Source organism: Caretta caretta, chromosome 6, assembly GCF_965140235.1.
Source record: "Caretta caretta isolate rCarCar2 chromosome 6, rCarCar1.hap1, whole genome shotgun sequence".
Lineage (NCBI taxonomy): Eukaryota > Metazoa > Chordata > Testudines > Cheloniidae > Caretta > Caretta caretta.
Genome location: NC_134211.1, coordinates 43329319 through 43351188, shown reverse-complemented (window position 1 = coordinate 43351188; position 21870 = coordinate 43329319). Strand labels below are relative to the sequence as shown.

General features: G+C 41.0%; 1 protein-coding gene across 2 annotated transcripts in view; it reads left to right on the top strand.

Annotated features, from left to right (window-relative positions):
- Positions 1-21870, top strand: part of ANO3 (anoctamin 3) — a 382443-nt gene that overhangs the window by 335663 nt on the left and 24910 nt on the right. For both annotated transcript variants that reach the window (XM_075129454.1, XM_048853572.2), the window contains exons 15-20: positions 6446-6528; positions 7967-8107; positions 8547-8711; positions 14876-14912; positions 19578-19689; positions 21172-21229. In XM_075129454.1, the coding sequence (XP_074985555.1) occupies positions 6446-6528; positions 7967-8107; positions 8547-8711; positions 14876-14912; positions 19578-19689; positions 21172-21229 (596 nt within the window). The remainder of the gene's footprint in view (positions 1-6445; positions 6529-7966; positions 8108-8546; positions 8712-14875; positions 14913-19577; positions 19690-21171; positions 21230-21870) is intronic.

Below are 21870 nucleotides of genomic sequence, written 5' to 3'. Positions count from 1 at the left end.
TCATTGGGAATGCACTGTAGAAACTTAACTAGGTGGGGCTATATTTCCCTGGGTGTAATAGAACACCTGAGAACCAGACTGACCTGCTTCTTGGTTGTCTTTGTTAAGAGCTACCATTACAGAGTTCACAGAAATTACAGGTTTCATTGTAAAGTGGGTAGACAAGTGCCCATTGATTCTGTGATGATTACAAAATCTTTACACTGATGTTTCAACAAGTGTATCAAATTCCTATAAACTGTATGTAGTATTCGTCTTCTCTTAATTAGACAGCAGCCATTTTAATAAAGAACACTTGTAGTTTTCTGTGAGACACACTTTGTTACGGTACATGTATAGTCAACTTGCCAGAGGATGTTGTGAAGGCCAAGACTATAACAGGGTTCAAAAAAGAACTAGATAAATTCATGGAGGATAGGTCCATCAATGGCTATTAGCCAGGATGGCAGGGATGGTGTCCCTAGCCTTTGTTTGCCAGAAGCTGGGAATGAGCAACAGAGGATGGATCACTTGATGATTACCCGTTCTGTTCATTCCCTCTGAAGGACCTGGCATTGGCCACTGTCAGAAGACAGGATATTGGGCTAGATGGACCTTTGGTCTCACCCAGTATGGCTGTTCTTAGGGTTTGAAGAGAAGTGTTTGTAGAAGATGTATAGGCAAAAGTTAATTATACTATGGCATACTCTTAATATACATCAACTTTCTACTATGTTTGTGTACATATATATATGTACATGCCGTTAGGCATTAGCCCAAGCCCCTGGGTCCAATTACCCTCCTAATTTGAAGGGATTTGAAAAGCAGATTTAGATCCAAATTTGGTAAATCAAACCGTAAACCCAGATTTTGGGGGGGAAATAATAATCAGATCCAGATCTGAATCTTGCATATCAGTCCCTTCTTTACATGCTGTATATAATCTTGGGGGTGGATTTAGAGTAAATGGGGGTTGGGGAAGGCAAACATGCACAGTTTAATTTTTTACATTCTGAAGTAGTCAGGACTACTTGCTCCTGTAATTATATTTTTTTATTTATTCTAGACTGGTATGTGTTGGAGAGGGACACAAAGGTGTTCCAGTCATATCTGAATAACTCCATGAGTGGAATACCATGGCACTTTTGTTTCCACTTGAAATTTTTGAAAGAATCAAGTGCAAGCTACTATTTCATGCCTTTCTCCAGTGTCATTATTTGTATATTAGTGATAGCTCTTGTTTGCACTAGATATAAGCCCTATGCAGACACTCCTGCACCCATATGGAACCCTCCTGAAGCCAGTGTGGCTCCTCACAGGTGCATCGGTCAGTCCATACAATGCTAATTGCAGATTTGGGACCTAATTTTAATTTAATCCCATAGCTACCTGCAGTAGCAATGTTGGGAGCTCTACTGTAGGCAAGTCTCTAACAGTTTGCTACTATTTTAACTACTGTATCCTCTAGACAGGTTCTGAACAGGGTTAAATAACAAGATAGGTTAAAACACGATCAGCCAACCTACATTAGCACTCTCATCACTGCAACAACTCGTGGAGCTGCACCAGTGGAAATTGATGGTCTACTAATAATCTACTCTTATATATCAGGAAATATTTCTAGCTTGTTGAAAGCAAGTTGTAACTAATCTTAGGCAATAAATTTATTATTACACATGAAAGTAAACTACATGTAGTTCACAGAAGTAATTATAGTGCCTACATAGTGCATTTTGATTGCCTGTGATTGTGATGAGATTTCTTTTAAAAACCAACTCTTTTGTTCATTTAAAGATTCTACTGCTAATGAAAATACTTATCTTAAGCCATGAGAACAACCACTAAGTAGATATGAGGGACACAGAACTTCCACTCTCAAGTCTTTATTGCCCTGTTATTGTCCCTTCATTGTGGCTATAAGACTCGTTCACATTCATTTCTAGTTTCCCATACATGTGATTTTCATGTTGTTTCACCTCTGTATTGAAGCAGCAGTTCATGATGAGAAATACATTAACGTCTATATCTCACTAAAATGAGTTATGTAGATACTTGCAATTCCTTCTTCCACACAGCATAAAAGGTGGAAGGGAAAGAGCAATAATCACACACAGAAATGGGACTAAAGGTGCAATGGGAAGGGGAAGAGTGGCAATATGGTATAATCAAGCCACTAGCAAAAAATAGACACTGACTTCATACAAGAAAAGGGGATATTGACTGGTGGTAGCAATTGTGAGGATTAAAATACCCTTGTAGCCTGAGGGAAACTAGAGGCCATAGTAATTTACTCTCTAGGAGTGTGTAAAGTCATTGAAAACTGCAAATTATTACCAAGTTACATATGACAGGTTAGTAATGTGCCCAGTTAATTGCTGGTGTAACTTCAGACTTAAAGTCTTCCATCTTGAGGTCTATAAAATCATGAATGGTATGGAGAAAGTGAATAAATAAGTGTTATTTATCCCTTCACATAACACAAGAACCAGTGGTCACCCAATGAAATTAATAGGTAGCATACAGAAGTACTTAAACATAAGAAGCAAACATAAGGAACAACAAACAAGAAGAAGTACTTCTTCACACAGTGCACAGTCAACCTGTAGAACTCATTGCCAGGGGATGCCAAAAGTAAATCTGGGTTCAAAAAAGAATTAGATAAATTCATGGAGGGGATGCTAAGATTAGGAGAACAGTGAAACCTTTTGTCAAACAAGAACAGTTTGGCTTTAGGAAAGGACAAGGAACCACAGATGCCATGTTTCTATTAGCCAAGGTGGTCAGGGTTGCAGCCCCATGCTCTGTGTGTCCCTAGGCCTCTGACTGCTAGAAGCTGGGACTGAACGACCGTGGATGGATCACTCAATAATTGCCTTGTTCTGTTTGTTCCCTCTGAAACATTTGGCATTCATCACTGTCGGAAGACAGGATACAGGGCTAGATGGACCATTAGTCTGACCCGGTAGGGCCATTCTTATGTTCAGTGGAGTTATACCAGAGATAAAATTAGCCTAGTTAATACACTTAGTAGTTCTTTTGGTTCATTGCTAATCAACTGATAATGGGAGCTGTAGTGTATCACCAATCATTCAGGTGATAGGAGAAACCCACTTTATAGGAAGGAAACTTATTTTATATTGACAGCTGGAAAATACATTATTCAGTAATGCAGTGGTTCTCACACTGTGGTTTACGGACTCTCTGGTACTCTGGAGAGCCTTTTCTAGGAGTCTGCAAAAGGAAACATTTTAAGTGACAGGTTGTGGTAGAAAGAAGTGTTGCCTGGGGGAAAGAGGTGTTGCCATCGTCCCTAAAAAGGGGGGGTGGGGGGCTGAGTGTGTGTGTGTGTGTCTGTCTGTCTGTCTGTCTGTCTCTCATATGAAGAACTCAATCCAGTGGAGAAGTGGAAGAACTCCTGTAGAGGTATATTAGTAATCCAGGGGCAGGATAGGCATCTTTTAGTCAGAGTGAGGTGAAATCCAGGAGTGCTACGTGTATAGTGAAGTTCTCTGCAGTGTGAGCAAGGGTGGCAGAATCTGAGCCCAAATGTTTATTTCACTGGATTCTAACGTTATCAACCAAATTGAGACTCAGAAAGGATATGTTATGTAACATGTACAATCTCTTAACACACTTCCTTTAAAATAAGATTAATAATAACTTTCTCTCACACACACACTGTAACAGTCAACTTGCAGTGTTGGTTTTTATTGCTTGGCTTTACCACATCAGGGTTCTGCCCCCTATTCATAGGGTTACCTAAATAAGTCATTGGGTGCAATTTTCAAAAGGGCCTAAGTGTCTTGGAGCCCAAGTCCAGTTGCAACCAGTGGAAATTAAGTGTTTAAGTTACTTAGGCCATTTTGAAAATACCATCCACTATGACTTTTAGGGTCTTGAACTCTGAGTCCTTGTCTGTATAGACTGATGTGTTTTTTCACAAAAGATTCAACACTTAATTTTAAAAATGATAACATTAGAATCTTTTTTTACCCATTTTCCAGTGTCCCATTTCAGAACACAGCACTCAAGATGAGTCATTGCCCATTTCTCCCCCTTTAAAAGTGAAAATCTTTTAGTATGTGTAAAGTCATATTAAAATAGAATCACTAACCTTTCTACACAATCAACCTTTTCTGCTCAAACACCTATAGCCACCATCCTTTTTCTGTTGTGAGTAATTAAGCATTGTGTAAGACACTTTTTAAAGGCTTTGATTAATCATCAAATAAATTGGATCACTGACAGACTGAAAGCCATCCACACCTCCCAGAGTGAGTAATAGGTGGGCCTGTGCCAACAGTATGTGTCACACATGAAGCCAACTCTGGCAAGCAGTGCCTTCTGGCACTCATAGTTTTAGTTCTTCCTCCTCCTTCTCCCTTTGTCTCATCATCTGGAGTCAGGTTGTCATGCAAGCATCCACCATCATCTTCTGGCTGAGGAAGCAATAAGGTCCACCTGCTTCCCCTCTCCTTTGATGCAATCCATCCATCGCTTCCTTGACTTTTCTTGGGCTCTCTTTCCTACCGCCCACTCCTATCATGCTATCCTCACCAGGTCCTTTTCATTCATGCTCTGTATGTGACTGAACCAGCAAAGTTGCATTTCCTAGATTTTGTCAGCCACATCACACTTCAATTTCCATCCTAATGCTTTATTTTAAAATCTCTCTCTTTATGCACTCTTTTGATTGCACGCAGACATCTCATCTCGAACACCTGTTGGACCTGAATCTGTTGTTTCCTTACCATTGTCCCTCTGGACTACAAGTGCGAGAATGACAGATGTGGTGAAAATCTTGGGCCAGAGAGACATAAAATGGATGAGCACAGTGGTTACAGCAATATAGCATGACAAAAATATTCCTGAAGGCTGGTGCGACTCTATTTGTACGGTGGGCAGCAATAAATTCTGGAAAGGGGGCAACGATATAAAAGTGCTTTTCTTATTTATAAGGCAGAAACCAGGGGAAAGGCAAAACATAAGTGTGGTTCAATACTGTACTCTGAAAATTAGGCCACTTACTTTGGTGGCTAAATATGGATTTAGGTGCCTAACAATATTTGTTCTGAAAACAGTGGCACTGAATAAACCCAAGCCTTTTTTGTGCTTTTTAGGCGTAGCCACATGTTGAAACAATGCAGGGTGATACTGCTCCGAAGGGAATTCTGGGGAAGCCACCCAAGGCTGTGCATGGGTGCCTGTCTTATGGAGTTCAGCCTGTTTTTCTTGTGCACTGGTCCCATTTCCCTTGGGCACGTGGAGAAATCACTCCTTACATTCTCTGTAGCATGGAATTGCAATACTGACAAGCCCTTTCATGGTATGAATGGGGTAATGGTTCTTGTGGACCATCTCCCCTTCTGTAACTTAGATGGGGTCTCTTTTGTATATGGCAATATAAAATAATATTTTCTGCATAAATAATACTAGGGATCAACTAATATATTTAAAATAACATTACACTGTATCTCAAGAGGATATAATTTTGGCTCCTTATATCTGCAACCTGTGGCTCTTGCATACCTTTATAATTCTGCCAATGATTTTTAAAAATGCTATTATAGTCTCTAGCAATGGACCCAGTCAGTGCTTTGCTGACACTACAGCACACTGCACTGTTGTACAGAACTGCTGTAGCATACCGTAACAGTGTTGATAAAGACTACCAGCATATACTAGCAAAAAGAAAAGGAGGACTGGTGGCACCTTAGAGACTAACCAATTTATCTGAGCATAAGCTTTCGTGAGCTACAGCTCACTTCATCGGATGCATGAAGTGAGCTGTAGCTCACGAAAGCTCATGCTCAAATAAATTGGTTAGTCTCTAAGGTGCCACAAGTCCTCCTTTTCTTTTTGCGAATACAGACTAACATGGCTGTTACTCTGAAACCAGCATATACTAGATCACTGTAAGAGCATTATAGGTCTGAGTCTGATCTCACATACACCACTGCAAATCAGAAGTAAATGTTAAAGTAATCTGTTTAAGTCAATGGAATTACACTGGCATAAGAAGGCAAGAGTCAAGCTACTCTTGACTCACACCAGTTTCAGGAAGATCAGAATCCAGCTCTATTTCTAAATGTAGTCCACCTAACCAGCATTTTTGTATGTGTGTTTATTCTTTTTAAAAAAAAGATTTATTTATTAAAAATTATAAAATTGGAGTCTGATTAAAATTCTAACCAAAATAATGAACTAAATGCAGTGATTGTGTCACATGTGGTTAGGCAACTCTTTCCTGTATAGAGATAATAGATGGTGGGGGGGGAAATTCTTACTGAGATAGTTGCAAATTACTGCTCTACTCTAATATCAGTTAATTTACTCTGGAATTAGTTATTTTCAGAGTCCATAGGTGATGACCAACTAGAACATGGAAAATGATCATGCCTCTGTTTTTTAAACCCATGTATTAATTGTGAAAAATAATAAAAAGTATAACTAATGGTTTCCACAGCTACAGTGTTTCTAGAGTTTTGGAAAAGGCGGAGAGCTGTGCTCACCTATGACTGGGATCTCATAGACTGGGAGGATGAAGAGGTAAGATCGCAAATAAGCAATCTAATGATGATCTTATAATCAACACAATGACAGTGTAAGTAGTAATGCTTTGTGCTTTGCTAGGAGAATTGAATTTGCTATATAACACTGGTGCAATAGATCAATAATGTATCTTGCAAGTAGAGGTGCATCCAAATTCAAATACTACTCTCCTCTTGGCAAAGTTTCTTTCTTTCTTTCTTTCTTTCTTTCTTTCTTTCGGAAGGGCAATGTTACTCCTTTTGTTTAAGCAGGGTATGTGAATAAAAAAAAAATCTAAGTGCCCATATTTAGCAAAGTGTGATGGGGGCAGCCAGGAATATCTGTCTGGAGTAAGCAGGCCCTTTAAGAGGGATTTAGGGGCCAGCTGTGGCCCTATCCCAGTGTAGCTTAAAGCTAAGGGATTCTGGGACTTGTAGTCCTGAGGGACTATGGAAGCTGTTGAATGTGAAGCAAAGTATTCTGGGAATTAGGTCATGGATAAAAAGAGCTCCCTTCTCCCCACAAAGGGGAGACCAGGGAGTAAGCAAGAAGTGTTGTGTGGGACTCTGCCTAAAGAGAATGCAACTTGCTATTGGGTCCCTCCAGACAAAGAGCCCACCTCAGTGCTAGCAAAGGGCTAGGGAAGAGTATGCTATTTGGAGCTAGAAAGCCAAACACAGCAAGGACCTGATCCCTTTCCCTGCATATATTGCTAATCAGCCTTCAACTCCTATGATCCCTTTGCACCACAAATTTCTGATTCAGCCCAGAATCAAGCCATTCTAGAAAAGTGCCAGAGCCTAGACCTTGAACCACTTTTAAAGGGCCAGCTCAGCCTATTTCAGTCTGCCGTGGGCACCAACAAATAGCAAATAGTTCTATCCCTTTGCACATCTCATGAAATTTGCTCTGTAAGTCACAAGTGAACATTGCTGTAATGGAATTTAAGGCCACTCACCTCTAGGATAATGATTGAAATTTGGTCCAGGTTAATTGAGACCCAAAGTCATTATCGCTTCATGGCTCTTCTGGAGCCTCTTGGAGATGAGTTAGTGATGTTAGTCTAGTTCCTAATGAACATTTTCCACACCACAAAAATCACCACCACCACAGTTTTCTTAGCAATCTCAGCAGAGAAACCAGTGATTGAATCAACATGGCAACCCAACTCCCTTTCACCCCTGGAAGTGATTCTTCTAGCACCTTGGCTGGTGAGTGAGGGAAAACTTTTACCGCCATGATTTGTGCTGCTCCTGATCTCTGTGTGAATGTAATGACGTGTCTCAAAGGCTCTCCAATTCAGCCTCTTTCAAGGGCAGTTATTTGGATATTTAGTTTAAAAATATGTGAAGCACTTTGGGAGGAAGGGAGCTATGCAACTGCCAGTCATTATCATTATAGAATGTTTATACTGATGCTTTGCTACTTCCATTGAAGCAAATCTATGTCATTGCAGGAAGAGCTGCGTCCCCAGTTTGAAGCGAAATACTCCCAAGTGGAACGAGTAAATCCCATCACAGGAAAACCTGAACCTTTTCAACCCTTCCCTGATAAACTTAGTCGACTGATGGTGTCTGTCTCAGGAATATTCTTCATGGTAAAGTTTCTAATGATATTGGAAGGCCACTCTAGGCCTTATTTTGATATCACATCAATGTAAATCAGGAGTGCTTCCACTAAAGTTAATGGAGTTAGAGTGGTGTAACATGTGTAAGTGAGATCAGATTAGGCACAACGCTTGTTAATGTTCGATGGGTTGGTGGTGGCTTGTGGTTCTTGGGTGTGTGTGTGGGGGGGGAGGTTGCACCTTTAGAAATTTGCAAAAATATAATATAGTAGGCATTTGTCTTTATGTAGTAACAGAGAATTTTGTTTCAGTAGTCTAGTATTTTGTCTTTAATCTAAGACCGCTCCATGAAACAAATTGGGCTCTCTCCTTTTTAAAAGCACTCAATAATCTATTGATCTTTATTTCAGCTGTTTATTTGAATAGGTATTTTATTCATCTAATTACACATGCATTTATTTCCCTGCAGATTTCTTTGGTACTCACTGCAGTGTTCGCAGTTGTGGTCTATCGCCTGGTAGCTATGGAACAATTTGCATCCTTCCAATGGTATTTTATCAAAAAGTACTGGCAGTTTGCAACATCTGGCACTGGAGTCTGTATCAATTTCATGATCATCATGTCACTTAATGTTGTAAGTTTTAAAACTTTTAAAAAGAGGGATAAGGATTTCAAATGATACATTGCATTTTTTAAAAAAATGAGTTACTGTACAGTTGTAACTCAGGTAACTTTGGTAATAGAGTGAAACAGAAACACTTTATGAACTCTGTGCACATTTTAGTACTGTAACAGTTTTGTTACAAATAGCTGATTGTGTAACACATTCTTGCCTTTCGAAGCACGTATTTTATTAATTTATATATAAAAATGTCTGCAGGTTGTTTATTTGTATTACAATAATATCCAGAGATTGTGCTGCAATTGCTTTTATTCAACAGCATGCTGTTGTTTCAATGGTTTTTGAGCTGCCTGTGCAATTCCTCATTACAAATATTTCACCATACCACTAAGTCTCAGTGGCACAGAACACCATTTTTACATAAGCAAAATCCACTGCTATCCAATTTGGAATTGTGATATCAATGCCGTAATCAGTAGAGGAAGTGTGAGGGAGGAAAAGCATCTACAAATGTAGGACTTCACAATAAGTGTAAAGTGTTCCAAAAACCTCCAGATGTTTCACAAAACACTTCACAATTTTTTTCAGTGATTTTTACAAAGCAGAAGAAATAAATCTATTCAGTCTTCCTGACTGAGAATTCTAGATCCTCTCCCAAATGTAAAAGGGTTCTTAATAATGAAATGTAGATTCTCCCATTTCTACTTTTCAACTCAGCTGTGTTATCAACATTTTAAATTCTTAGAGGCATTGCAGAATATGGTGTTAGTTTAGCTTTTCTCTACTAAAATATACGTTATTCGGTTTAAAATGTCTACTGTATTAGCAGATTTTATATTGGTATAAAATGTTCTCTGTCACTACTGATGGCATTCATAATTTCTCTACTATGATATTAGAAGTGTAAATAGGTAAAGATTAGGAATTATGTAGCATTGTAACTTCTTCTGTTATCTACTAAGTAGGTAGCATTCTTAAAAGCAGTCTCTCCAAACTTTTTGAGATTACTAATTATCGTATTTCCTGGTCATGAAAAGTACATACAAGCAAAACAAAAGCAATTGAAAACATGGAGACACTCCTGAAAACATTTGTGCTTTTACAATCTCAGTTATGCATTAGGGCTGAAGTTCGTTTGAGAAGAATGGGTGGGGATCATGACTGTACTATCAAATAAACAAGTAAGGCAAATGCTAACTAAATGACTCCTTGTACAAATGAATGCAAAGGGAAATCCTAGTGTAATAAATCTGTGGTTTCTCTCTACTTTCAGACCAGTCACATCCACTTATTAGAATCATAGAATCATAGAATAACACAGTTGGAAGGGACCTCTGGAGGCCATCTAGTCCAAGACCAGGACCAATCCCAACTAAATCATCCCGGCCAGGGCTTTGTCAAGCCTGACCTTAAAAACTTCTAAGGAAGGGGATTCCACCACCTCCCTAGGTAACGCATTCCAGTGTTTCACCACCCTCCTAGTGAAAAAGTTTTTTCCTAATATCCAACCTAAACCTCCCCCACTGCAATTTGAGACCATTACTCCTTGTCCTGTCATCTGCTATCACTGAGAATATTCTACATCCATCCTCTTTGGAGCCACCTTTCAGGTAGTTAAAAGCAGCTATCAAATCCCCCCTCATTCTTCTATTCCGTAGACTAAACAATCCCAGTTCCCTCAGCCTCTCCTCATAACTCATGTGTTCCAGTCCCCTAATCATTTTTGTTGCCCTTCGCTGGACTCTCTCCAATTTCTCCACATCCTTCTTGTAGTGTGGGGCCCAAAACTGGACACAGTACTCCAGATGAGGCCTCACCAATGTCGAATAGAGGGGAACGATCACGTCCCTCGATCTGCTGGCAATGCCCTACTTATACACCCCAAAATGCCATTGGCCTTCTTGGCAACAAGGGCACACTGTTGACTCCTATCCAGCTTCTCGTCCACTGTCACCCCTAGGTCCTTCTCTGCAGAACTGCTGCCTAGCCATTCGGTCCCTAGTCTGTAGCGGTGCATTGGATTCTTCCGTCCTAAGTGCAAGACTCTGCACTTGTCCTTGTTGAACCTCATCAGATTTCTTTTGGCCCAATCCTCCAATTTGTTTAGGTCCCTCTGTATCCTATCCCTACCCTCCAGTGTATCTACCACTCCTCCCAGTTTAGTGTCATCCGCAAACTTGCTGAGGGTGCAATCCACACCATCCTCCAGATCATTTATGAAGATATTGAACAAAACCGGCCCCAGGACCAACCCTTGGGGCACTCCGCTAGATACCGGCTGCCAACTAGACATGGAGCCATTGATCACTACCCGTTGAGCCCGACAATCTAGCCAACTTTCTACCCACCTTGTAGTGCATCCATCCAGCCCATACTTCTTTAACTTGCTGACAAGAATACTGTGGGAGACCCTGTCAAAAGCTTTGCTAAAGTCGAGGAATAACACGTCCACTGCTTTCCCTTCATCCACAGAACCAGTTATCTCATCATAGAAGGCAATTAGATTAGTCAGGCATGACTTTCCCTTGGTGAATCCATGCTGACTGTTCCTGATCACTTTCCTCTCCTCTAAGTGCTTCAGAATTGATTCCTTGAGGACATGCTCCATGATTTTTCCGGGGACTGAGGAGAGGCTGACCGGCCTGTAGTTCCCAAGATCCTCCTTCTTCCCTTTTTTAAAGATGGGCACTACATTAGCGTTTTTCCAATCTTCCGGGACTTCCCCCGTTCGCCATGAGTTTTCAAAGATAATGGCCAATGGCTCTGCAATCACATCCGCCAAGTCCTTTAGCACTCTCGGATGCAACGCATCTGGCCCCATGGACTTGTGCATGTCCAGTTTTTCTAAATAGTCCCGAACCACTTCTTCCTTCACAGAGGGCTGGCCACCTCCTCCCCATGCTATGCTGCCCAGTGCAGTAGTCTGGGAGCTGATCTTGTTCGTGAAGACAGAGGCAAAAAAAGCATTGAGTACATTAGCTTTTTCCACATCCTCTGTCACTAGGTTGCCTCCCTCATTTAGTAAGGGGTCCACACTTTCCTTGGCTTTGTTCTTATTGCCAACATACCTAAAGTAACCCTTCTTGTTACTCTTAACATCCCTCGCTAGCTGCAACTCCAGGTGTGATTTAGCCTTCCTGATTCCATTCCTACATGCCCGAGCAATATTTATATACTCATCCCTGGTCATTTGTCCAATCTTCCACTTCTTGTAAGCCTCTTTTTTGTGTTTAAGATCAGCAAGGATTTCACTGTTAAGCCAAGCTGGTCGCCTGCCATATTTACTATTCTTTCTACACATCGGGATGGTTTGTCCCTGTCACCTCAATAAGGATTCTTTAAAAAACAGCCAGCTCTCCTGGACTCCTTCCCCCCTCATGTTATTCTCCCAGGGGATCTTGCCCATCAGTTCCCTGTGGGAGTCAAAGTCTGCTTTTCTGAAGTCCAGGGTCCGTATTCTGCTGCTTTCCTTTCTTCCTTGTGTCAGGATCCTGAACTCGACCACCTCATGGTCACTGCCTCCCAGGTTCCCATCCACTTTTGCTTCCCCTACTAATTCTTCCCGGTTTGTGAGCAGCAGGTCAAGAAGAGCTCTGCCCCTAGTTGGTTCCTCCAGCACTTGCACCAGGAAATTGTCCCCTACACTTTCCAAAAACTTCCTGGATTGTCTGTGCACCGCTGTATTGCTCTCCCAGCAGATATCAGGATGATTGAAGTCACCCATGAGAACCAGGGCATGCGATCTAGTAGCTTCTGCGACTTGCTGGAAGAAAGCCTCGTCCACCTCATCCCCCTGGTCCGGTGGTCTATAGCAGACTCCCACCACGACATCTCCCTTGCTGCTCAGGCTTCTAAACTTAATCCAGAGACTCTCAGGTTTTTCTGCAGTTTCATACTTGAGCTCTGAGCAGTCATACTGCTCCCTCACATACAGTGCAACTCCCCTACCTTTTCTGGCCTCCCTGTCCTTCCTGAACAGTTTATACCCATCCAAGACAGTACTCCAGTCATGCAAGTTATCCCACCAAGTCTCCGTTATTCCAATCACATCATAATTCCCTGACTTTGCCAGGACCTCCAGTTCTCCCTGCTTGTTTCCCAGGCTTTGTGCATTTGTATATAGGCACTTGAGATAACCCGCTGATCGCCCCTTGTTCTCAGTATGGGGCAGGAGCCCTCCCCTCTCACACGCTCCTGCTCGTGCTTCCTCCCGGTATCCCACTTCCCCACTTACCTCAGGGCTTTGGTCTCCTTCCCCCGGTGAACCTAGTTTAAAGCCCTCCTCACTAGGTTAGCCAGCCTGCTCGCGAAGATGCTCTTCCCTCTCTTCGTTAAGTGGAGCCCGTCTCTGCCTAGCACTCCTCCTTGGAACACCATCCCATGGTCAAAGAATTCAAAGCCTTCTCTCTGACACCACCTGCGTAGCCATTCATTGACTTCCACGATTCGACAGTCTCTACCCCGGCCTTTTCCTTCCACGGGGAGGATGGATGAGAACACCACTTGCACCTCATACTCCTTTATCCTCCTTCCCAGAGCCATGTAGTCTGCAGTGATCCGCTCAAGGTCATTCTTGGCAGTATCATTGTTACCCACGTGGAAAAGCAGGAAGGGGTAGCGGTCCGAGGGCTTGATGAGTCTCGGCAGACTCTCCGTCACATCGCGAATCTTAGCCCCTGGCAAGCAGCAGACTTCTTTGTTTTCCCGGTCAGGGCGGCAGATAGATGACTCAGTCCCCCTGAGGAGAGAGACCCCGACCACCACCACCCGCCTCCTTCTCTTGGGAGTGGTGGTCATGGAACCCCCAACCTTAAGACAGTGCATCTCATGCCTTTCAACTGGTGGAGTCTCCTTCTGCTCCTTTCCCTCAGACATATCATCTGGGCCACTCCCCACAATGGTACCTGTGGAGAGAACATGAAAACGGTTACTTACCTGGGTCCACGTTGCTGGTACATGGATGTTCCCCCTTCTTCTTCTGGAGGTCACATGTTGCCAGATTTCTTCACCGTCCTCCTGTCCACACTGCGCAGCCTGCTCTGAATCTTCAGAATCTTGTGCCTGTAGAAGCATATCCTGACGTCTGTCCAGGAAATCTTCAGTTTCTCTTATGCAACGCAGGGTCGATACCTGTTGTTCCAGACCTTGAACCTTCTCTTCCAATATGGAGACCAGCTTGCACTTTGTACAGACAAAGTCGCTTCTGTCCTCTGGAAGAAAGACAAACATGGCACATCCAGTGCAGGTCACAAGAGTTGAACACTCCCCATCCATCTTATCTTCCTACTATGAGCTTCCTCAGGAGATGCAGTAATTACTCAGAGAAGTCGTTAGGGTGTAAGCCTCAGTGGGCTCACTCCAGGCGAACTCCCAGGCAGACTCCTGCTGTTTGCTGCTCTTTTGCCCCCCGCAGCTCAGCTGGTTCCCTGCCGCTCAGCTGGTTCGCGGAGCGCTGGCTTTTTTTAAACAGCCACGCTCACCTGAAACAAACACTCCCAACTCCCGCCCTTTTCAGCCAACCAATCAAGCACTCACTCAAACTTTCAAGCTGCCCTCACTACAAACACTCCGATCCTCTCACCAAACACACACTCAGATACCCAGATACTCACCAGCACAGATCCCAGGCAAACTCCTTACTATTCCTAACGGTAAGGGAAAAACCGATGAATGCTCATGCAGATATCTGTTTATATATTAATATTTTTGTGAATATGTATTTGCATGAAAAGTATTCCTCCAGCCATCTCAAAATCTTTGTAGATACATATAGTCAGAAAATAGATCAATACCATCTGCAGCTTAAGTGACCAGTCACACAGGATAAATAGCAAATGATAAATTGCAAATAGTTTGATCATTCTGTGGACTGAAATATATTTCTATAAATCATTATATAGATAAATTCAAGCTATGAACATAAAAATCTAATTGTGTTTGTGGATAATTAGCCTAGAGGGAAAAGAGGGACTAAAATAGATGAATAATTTTTTCATTGCAAATAATTAAGACTCCTGTGCTTCTTGCCCTCATCCCGGTTATCTTGATGTTGTAGGACAGTTAAATACTTGTTTCCTTCAAGTGCTTACTTTTATTCATTATTTAATAGATATCCTGATATTTTAACAATATAAAATCTTTGCAATAATTTATGCTGTTTCTTATTTTTACTTCAGGTATATGAAAAAGTTGCCTATCTCCTAACAGATTTAGGTAGGTGCATCAGTTATACTGTATAACTTTGTATTTCAATATCAAATCGTCAAAACCATTTTTAACATGCATAGTAATGTGGTGCCCTTTCCCAAACTATGAACTGCCTACCAATGGCAGTGAAAACTATTACCTAGCATATGGGGGGGGGGGGGAATGGGAGAGGGGAGAAAACTGGTCAATGGCCACTAGAGATGACCAAATCCCTAGATCAAGAGATGCCCCCACTCTCCCCCACAGACTTTAGAGAAGTTTGGATCACAGATGAACTATGCAACTGTGGACCATTTCTAGAAGTCCTCATCCTGCAGTCTGCTTAGTACAGGGGGACAGCTAACGTCCATATGGAATGAATTCAGTGGAGCTGTCCACGGGCTCAGGTGTCACCCCTGTGTGGATCGGATTAGACGATTAACGCCTAAATTGTTCCTTCACCTAAATACAGATAACTTTTGATTTCATCCTGCTGTATCAGATTTTGTGCCCCAGGATCAATTCTTTTTAGTTTTCAAATGCTAGCAGGCAAAGTTGGAAGCCTGAAAAAAATAGTGTTGTGGTTTTTTACCTGTCCCGCTGGTAGAAAGGGGAGATGTATCAGGTTAGGATCATGCTACATCCATTGGTCTCAGTTAGTGGGGAAAAAACTCCTCTCCCTTTTCCAGACAAATATTCTGACTAGTGCTATGTGAGGCCTGGGATTTACATTTCATGAACAATTTCCTGATTTTGACATTTGTTTTCATTCCGAATTGGGATACAACAAAAAATTTCAAAATTTCCCATGAGTTTAAATTTTCAAAAAAATCATTTAGGGATAATTGAAATGTTTCAATTTCAACTTCTTAGTGGTTTTAAAAAATATAATGTAAAATAAAGTTACAAACAAAGCAAAATATTCCATCCAAAAACGTGTAAAAGAAATGTTTTGACCTTATCAAAATGCTATATAAAAATTTTAAAACTAAATGTCAAAATTAACACATTCCCACTGAAAGTTGTTTGGTTTCAGCAAAATGCCATTTTCCACTGGAAAATCTTTCCATCAAATTTTCGACCAGCTGTAATTTTGACTCTTTAAAAAGAAATTAATAATAAAACTTGCAATCACCATTCAGTCAAAAAAGTTGTGATCAGGGAGGCTACTTTTTTAATTTCCAATCTGGTGCTGTGTCAATGTATTTTATCCTTAACATTTCATCTGATGTGTCCAATTTAATCATATAGTTGATTGTGCTGTAATTCACACAAAGAAGTCAGTCTTTCAATGTAACAGGAGGCTGTGGGATATGTACATGTACAATACTAAAGACATGGTAATTCTCCGCACAGAGAAGACTACAAAAAAGTTGTAACTCAGGCGCTTGATGCCCTACATTTACTAGTAGTGCTTAACATGAAACTCCACTTCACCTATTAATGGATAAGTGACTAGGGGTTTGGAAGCACCCACAAAAGTTTGACAGTCACTGGGCTCATCCAAGTTATTTTATATAATCTTGTGCCTAGTTAAACTCAGATTTTACCCTTACTGATCGAACTGTTTCTATCACAGCACTTTGTTGAATACCACAGGGGAATGAGAGAGAGCAGAGCTTAGATTCGCGAGAGCTGTTTTTCCTATTATACATGAAAAGTTCTTTTGACATCTGGTGTAATAGCGTGTCAGTTATCCCTTTCATAATATGGCTTCTGGTCCTGCACAAGTAGGTCATGATGATGTACGTTTTGTTTCCATACATAATAGACTTTGGAAAAGTGCTTATTATTGAGGAAAGTGTCCAGGTCAGTCACAAGAATGCTGAAGGCAAGAACTAGTGAGGACAGACCATTTATATATATATGGAGCTAGCCAAAACACTGCAACTTAACTGAACAGAACTTCACAAAGTAATTCCTAAGAGCAATAGGTCATTTGTGGCTGCAGTTGAAAAACAACTAGCCTCAGTCCATCACTGGCCTCTGCACTTTTTGGAACACACACACACACACACACACACACACAATTCTCCAAAGTCCAAATAGCCCTGCCCTAACTTAAAACCTAAATGGGCCTAAACTAAACACCAGTCAGCCTGAGGTCTTGCATCAGGCCAATGGTGACAGGCAGCAGGATTACCCAATGACAGCCCTTCTAACAAATATGCCACACAACTGGATGACACAAAAAGAAAAGGAGTACTAGTGGCACCTTAGAGACTATCCAATTTATTTGAGCATAAGCTTTCTGACAGACACCATTAACCCTGCCGAAGTAATCCAGCACCAGTTTTTAGAATTGACATCATTTCTCAAGACAAATTCTGGTGTTCAGTGCAAGGTCTGCCTATAGACAAACAGATAGGAAAGTGTTCACTCATTCATAACTCCAATTAAAACAGAACTAAAATAAAACTAAAGTTAACTAAAATTTTAAAAAGCACATTTAAATTCACTTCAGCGTTTTCTGACTTGGACCAGAACACAGTTGGCTACTTTTCACCTACAGTAGAATGACTTTTTATTGCCCTAGTGTTCCTAGATACTTCCTGAACTCAGGGCTTGGCTACACTTGCAAGTTAGAGAGCACAAAATCAGCCCTGGGCGCCCTAACTCCTGAGGTGTCTACACTGGCAAGGCACTTAGAACGCCTGGACTCTGCAGCTGGAGCATTCCTGGTAATCCACCTCTACAAGAAGCGAAGAGTTTGCTGTGCCCTGGCTGGAGAGCGGGGTGTCAGTGTGGATGACGTGTTGCATTACTGCGCTGTGATTGGCCTCCGGAAATGTCCCATAATCCCCTGATGTCAAGTGGCCACTCTGGTCATTGTTTTGAACTCTGCTGCTGGCATGCAGATATCCCCCTTCAAAGCTCCATTTCTGACAGCCGGCATGCTCATCTGCCCCGGGACAAAGCAAACCATTACTGTGGAATGCTGATGCTGCGGAGGCCTGCGTGTGTGAGAGCGAGGCGGGGGACGGAGGTGCTGATGTCGGGGTTTCTCCCTGCTGCTGTCTGAATTTACAAGGAAGCATGCTGACACATTCTCTGCCCCCCAAAACACACTGTCTCTCCCCCCACATACACACAACACACTCCCTGTCACACTCCACTCCCACCCCCCATTTGAAAAGCATGCAGCAGCCACTTGCACACTGGGATAGCTACCACAATGCACTGCTCTCTGTGGCGTTGCAAGAGGTGCTAATATTGCCATGCCATTGTGCTTGCAGCTGACAGTGTAAACACACTGCAGTGCTTTCCCTGCTGCTGTCTCCGAGGGCTGGTTTAACCCCAGCACTCTACATGTGCAAGTGTAGCCAAGCCCTCATTACAATAATAAAAGGAAAGGAAGAAAAAAACAATAACTGGTTGTCAACAGGCTGCGATCTTCCAATGAAAGGCAAACCACAGCCTTACAATGTGTTTGTTTATTTTGACTCTAAGCAACCATATAAACTTTAGAGGATTGAGTATCTCATCCAGTGTTTGAAAAATGCACCCACCCTATCTTGGTTAATTACTTCTGTTTGTTCGTTTTTATTAAAGAACTCAAAGAAAAAAATGCAGTTGTTTTTTCACTGAAACAACATGACTACATATATTTTAAACGCTCCAAAGTGTATTTATTAATTTCATGGTGAGTTATGTGACTTAGACTCTAAATCACTCAGGTGGTTTTGAATCGCTTACCTGCATACTGTATAATTAATAATTATACAGCATAATTAATTTTTTAAAAGCAATTTGAAATTTTCATGAAAAATGTCAAAATTGCAAATTTCAAAATTAACAGCCAGTTCTAAATAAGATAGAATTCCTGCCCTAAAAATCCTAAAATCTTCTTGCAAAGAGTGGGAGTGAGGAATTACATAAAACTTTTGAGGTGTTTGTATGCAGATTTATATTTGTAGTTAAAAAATATAAAGGACCAATCTATTCCATCTGCCCCCAGACTGTTGTCAAATGCCTGACACCTTAGAGGCATCATGACAGAGTTGAGACTTGATGAGAAAGTAGTGTCCCTGTGGATACATTGAGGGAAGATGTTCCCATACATAAGGAGTAGCACAGAATAAGGCATGAAAATGTTTATGAGAAGCTGATAGGGAGAGGTTGCTGCCAATTCTGATCACTTCACTGCTTGTCTACCATGCCACTGTGTATTGAGTTGCTGATGCTAAGCATTATCATGCACAACTGCTGAGAAGAATCAAAGAGATACAACGGGTAAGGTAATATCTTTTATTGGACCAACTTCTGTTGGCGAGGGAGACAAATTTTTGAGCTACACAGAGCTCTTCCTTGGTCTGGGAAATGTACTAAGAGAAGAATCAAGGCCTCTCAAAGGTTTAAAAAAATTGAAGATTCAAACTGAATTCAGAAAGAGAACCATCAAAATGGAGAATGGAACTCTCCCTGAAAGTTCTGTGATGTTGCACAGTTCAGGGACACCATTTTTGATTTCTGCATAGAAGCAAGCTGGTCATAGCTGGGGTAGGAGTTTTGTGGCCCTCTAACTGCACACTTTACTGAGGGGGAAAAAAGAAACTTTTACTTAAAGGGTTAAATTAATTTGAGCCCTGTCATTTCTTCTTTAGGCGGCATGTTGACCCTGGAACTCTGTAAGACACTTGCAACTTCATTTCATTTGTAAATGTGTAATGTGTACTATGTCACTCCTTTTAGAGCATCCTAGAACAGAATCTGAATGGGAAAACAGTTTTGCCTTGAAAATGTTCCTCTTCCAGTTTGTCAACTTAAACAGCTCTATCTTTTATATTGCTTTTTTCCTTGGCAGGTAAGTTATTTTTGGTCATGATTTTATTTTCTAAATATAGGAGGGAAATGAACACCGAACTATTAGTGCTAGATATTTCATTATGGTAATGTATTAAATTGCAGTAAAGAAAATGTTTTAATGTGATAGATAGATGTCAGAATCAGCAACATTTGTGGAGCTGAATATAAACTAAAGCCAAAACTTTCAAACATGGATCTTTAAGATCTTAAAATCTGATTTTTTTCCCAGAGGTGCTGAGCACCTGCTGTTCTCATTGACATCAATAGGGATTGGGGATGCTCAAAACCTCTGAAAATCAGGCCAGTTATTTAGATACCTAAATACAGATTTGTATCGAACATGCTGATACATTTCAAAAGCTGAATCTAGCTCCATCCCTTTTTGCTCATCTGTCTCCTACTGGTAATGTTTCCTGGAAAACAAATCCTATAACTAGCAATGCTGTATAGTGGTTCGCAGACAGGATTGGGAGCCAGGATTCCTGGATTCTATTTCTATACCTGTTGCTTATTCACTGTGTAAGCTTGGGCAAGCCTCTTGACCTTGTTTCATTTTCACCATTTTTTAAATAAGTTTGATAATATTTGCCAACCTCACAAGATTGTTGGAAATACTAATTAATTTATGTCTACAAAACATTTGAGTTCTTTGACTAGAACTGCCAAGTTTTATGATGATGGTTCAGTTAAAGACGGAAAAAATAGAAAACCTCTTGCTAAGAATATCATAGAATTACTCTATTTAACTATAAATTACTAAACATATTGAAACAAGCTACAGACAATATTACAATTCATGCTAATTATATTAGACACTTCTTTATGCCATCCATTTTATGTCTTTTATCTTCTTCTGACTTGCTAAATCCAGAGTCCTGTAAGATCCAGAAGTTCCAGTCCTTCATTTCTTTCTCAGGTGAAATTTCCATTGAAGTCATTTGGAATTTTGCCTGAGCAGGGAATTACATATAGAGCTATTAGAACTGTGAGAAGGATTGATTATGAATATCTGTTTGTAACAGAGATTGACCTGAAATGCATACTGCATATCTGAGGCCCCAATCCTGGAGGCTGGATCTGCATGAGCTAATCCCTGTGCTTGTGTGGATCCTCATTGACTGCATGGGTATAATGGTTTGCCTTCCTGGAGCCAGTGCAGAATTGGGAGGCTTGAATTTCTAACATCTCAAAGTTCAGGGAGTATGAATGCAGGGGTTTGTTTCTGCACATTATAGAGTTTGGGGCTACCTGCAAAATGTGGATGTCTGTACCGGTTTGGATTCTGAAATAACTCCTACACCTCTTCCCCTCCATAGTCAAGGCTCTCTTTAGATCTCATATTTTAGCACATGGCCTTCAGCCACTTATCATTTAAACAGTTTATAGTTAACAGGTTTGGTCAATGGATGAAATTCAACAATTCTAGTAATACAAAATATTACTGGAATTTCCATTAAGAAACAAAAATTTCATTTCACAGATTTGCAGGCCGTCCAGGAAAATACAACAAACTTTTTAATAGATGGAGACTGGAAGAGGTAAACAATCCCTTTTTTTTTTCTTGTAAAATCTCTGTGCAAAAAGGAAACTCTGGAATATTCAAAAGACATAAACTATAGTCATGTGTAAGATTTATTCTTCCATTAAACTGCAGTGAGGAAGGACATATCTATTTTCCATCGCAGAGGATTGGGAACCAGAAAATGTGGTTTTTCTTCTGAGCTCTCAGCTTTGCTATACAACTTTGGACTGGCGGCTCACCTCTCTGTGCTTCCGTTCCCCTATTAGGGTAGTATTACTGTCTCCTATTCACAATCTCAGAGGCCTGTTAGGCGGCCTAACTCATTAATATTTCTTAGGATTGTTGAGATTCTTGGATGGAAGGCACAAAAGAAGTGCAGCCCATTATTGTTGATAGGTTCTTAAGTTTGCCCTAATGTGAGAGTACTACTTTAAAAATTAAAATCAACTTTTTCAAACCTGGGCATATAAATATGCTAAACCACACCACTTCCCCTGATTTCACTGTGTGTGGGGGGTGGGAGGGGGGCTGAGGTTACTCAGCATCTCTGAAAATTAGGCCTCTTCTATTTAGGTTCCTATATATTGATTTAGGAGCCTACCTTTAGACACCCAGGTCTGAAAAAGTTGACATCAATTATTAGCTATGATTGATAGC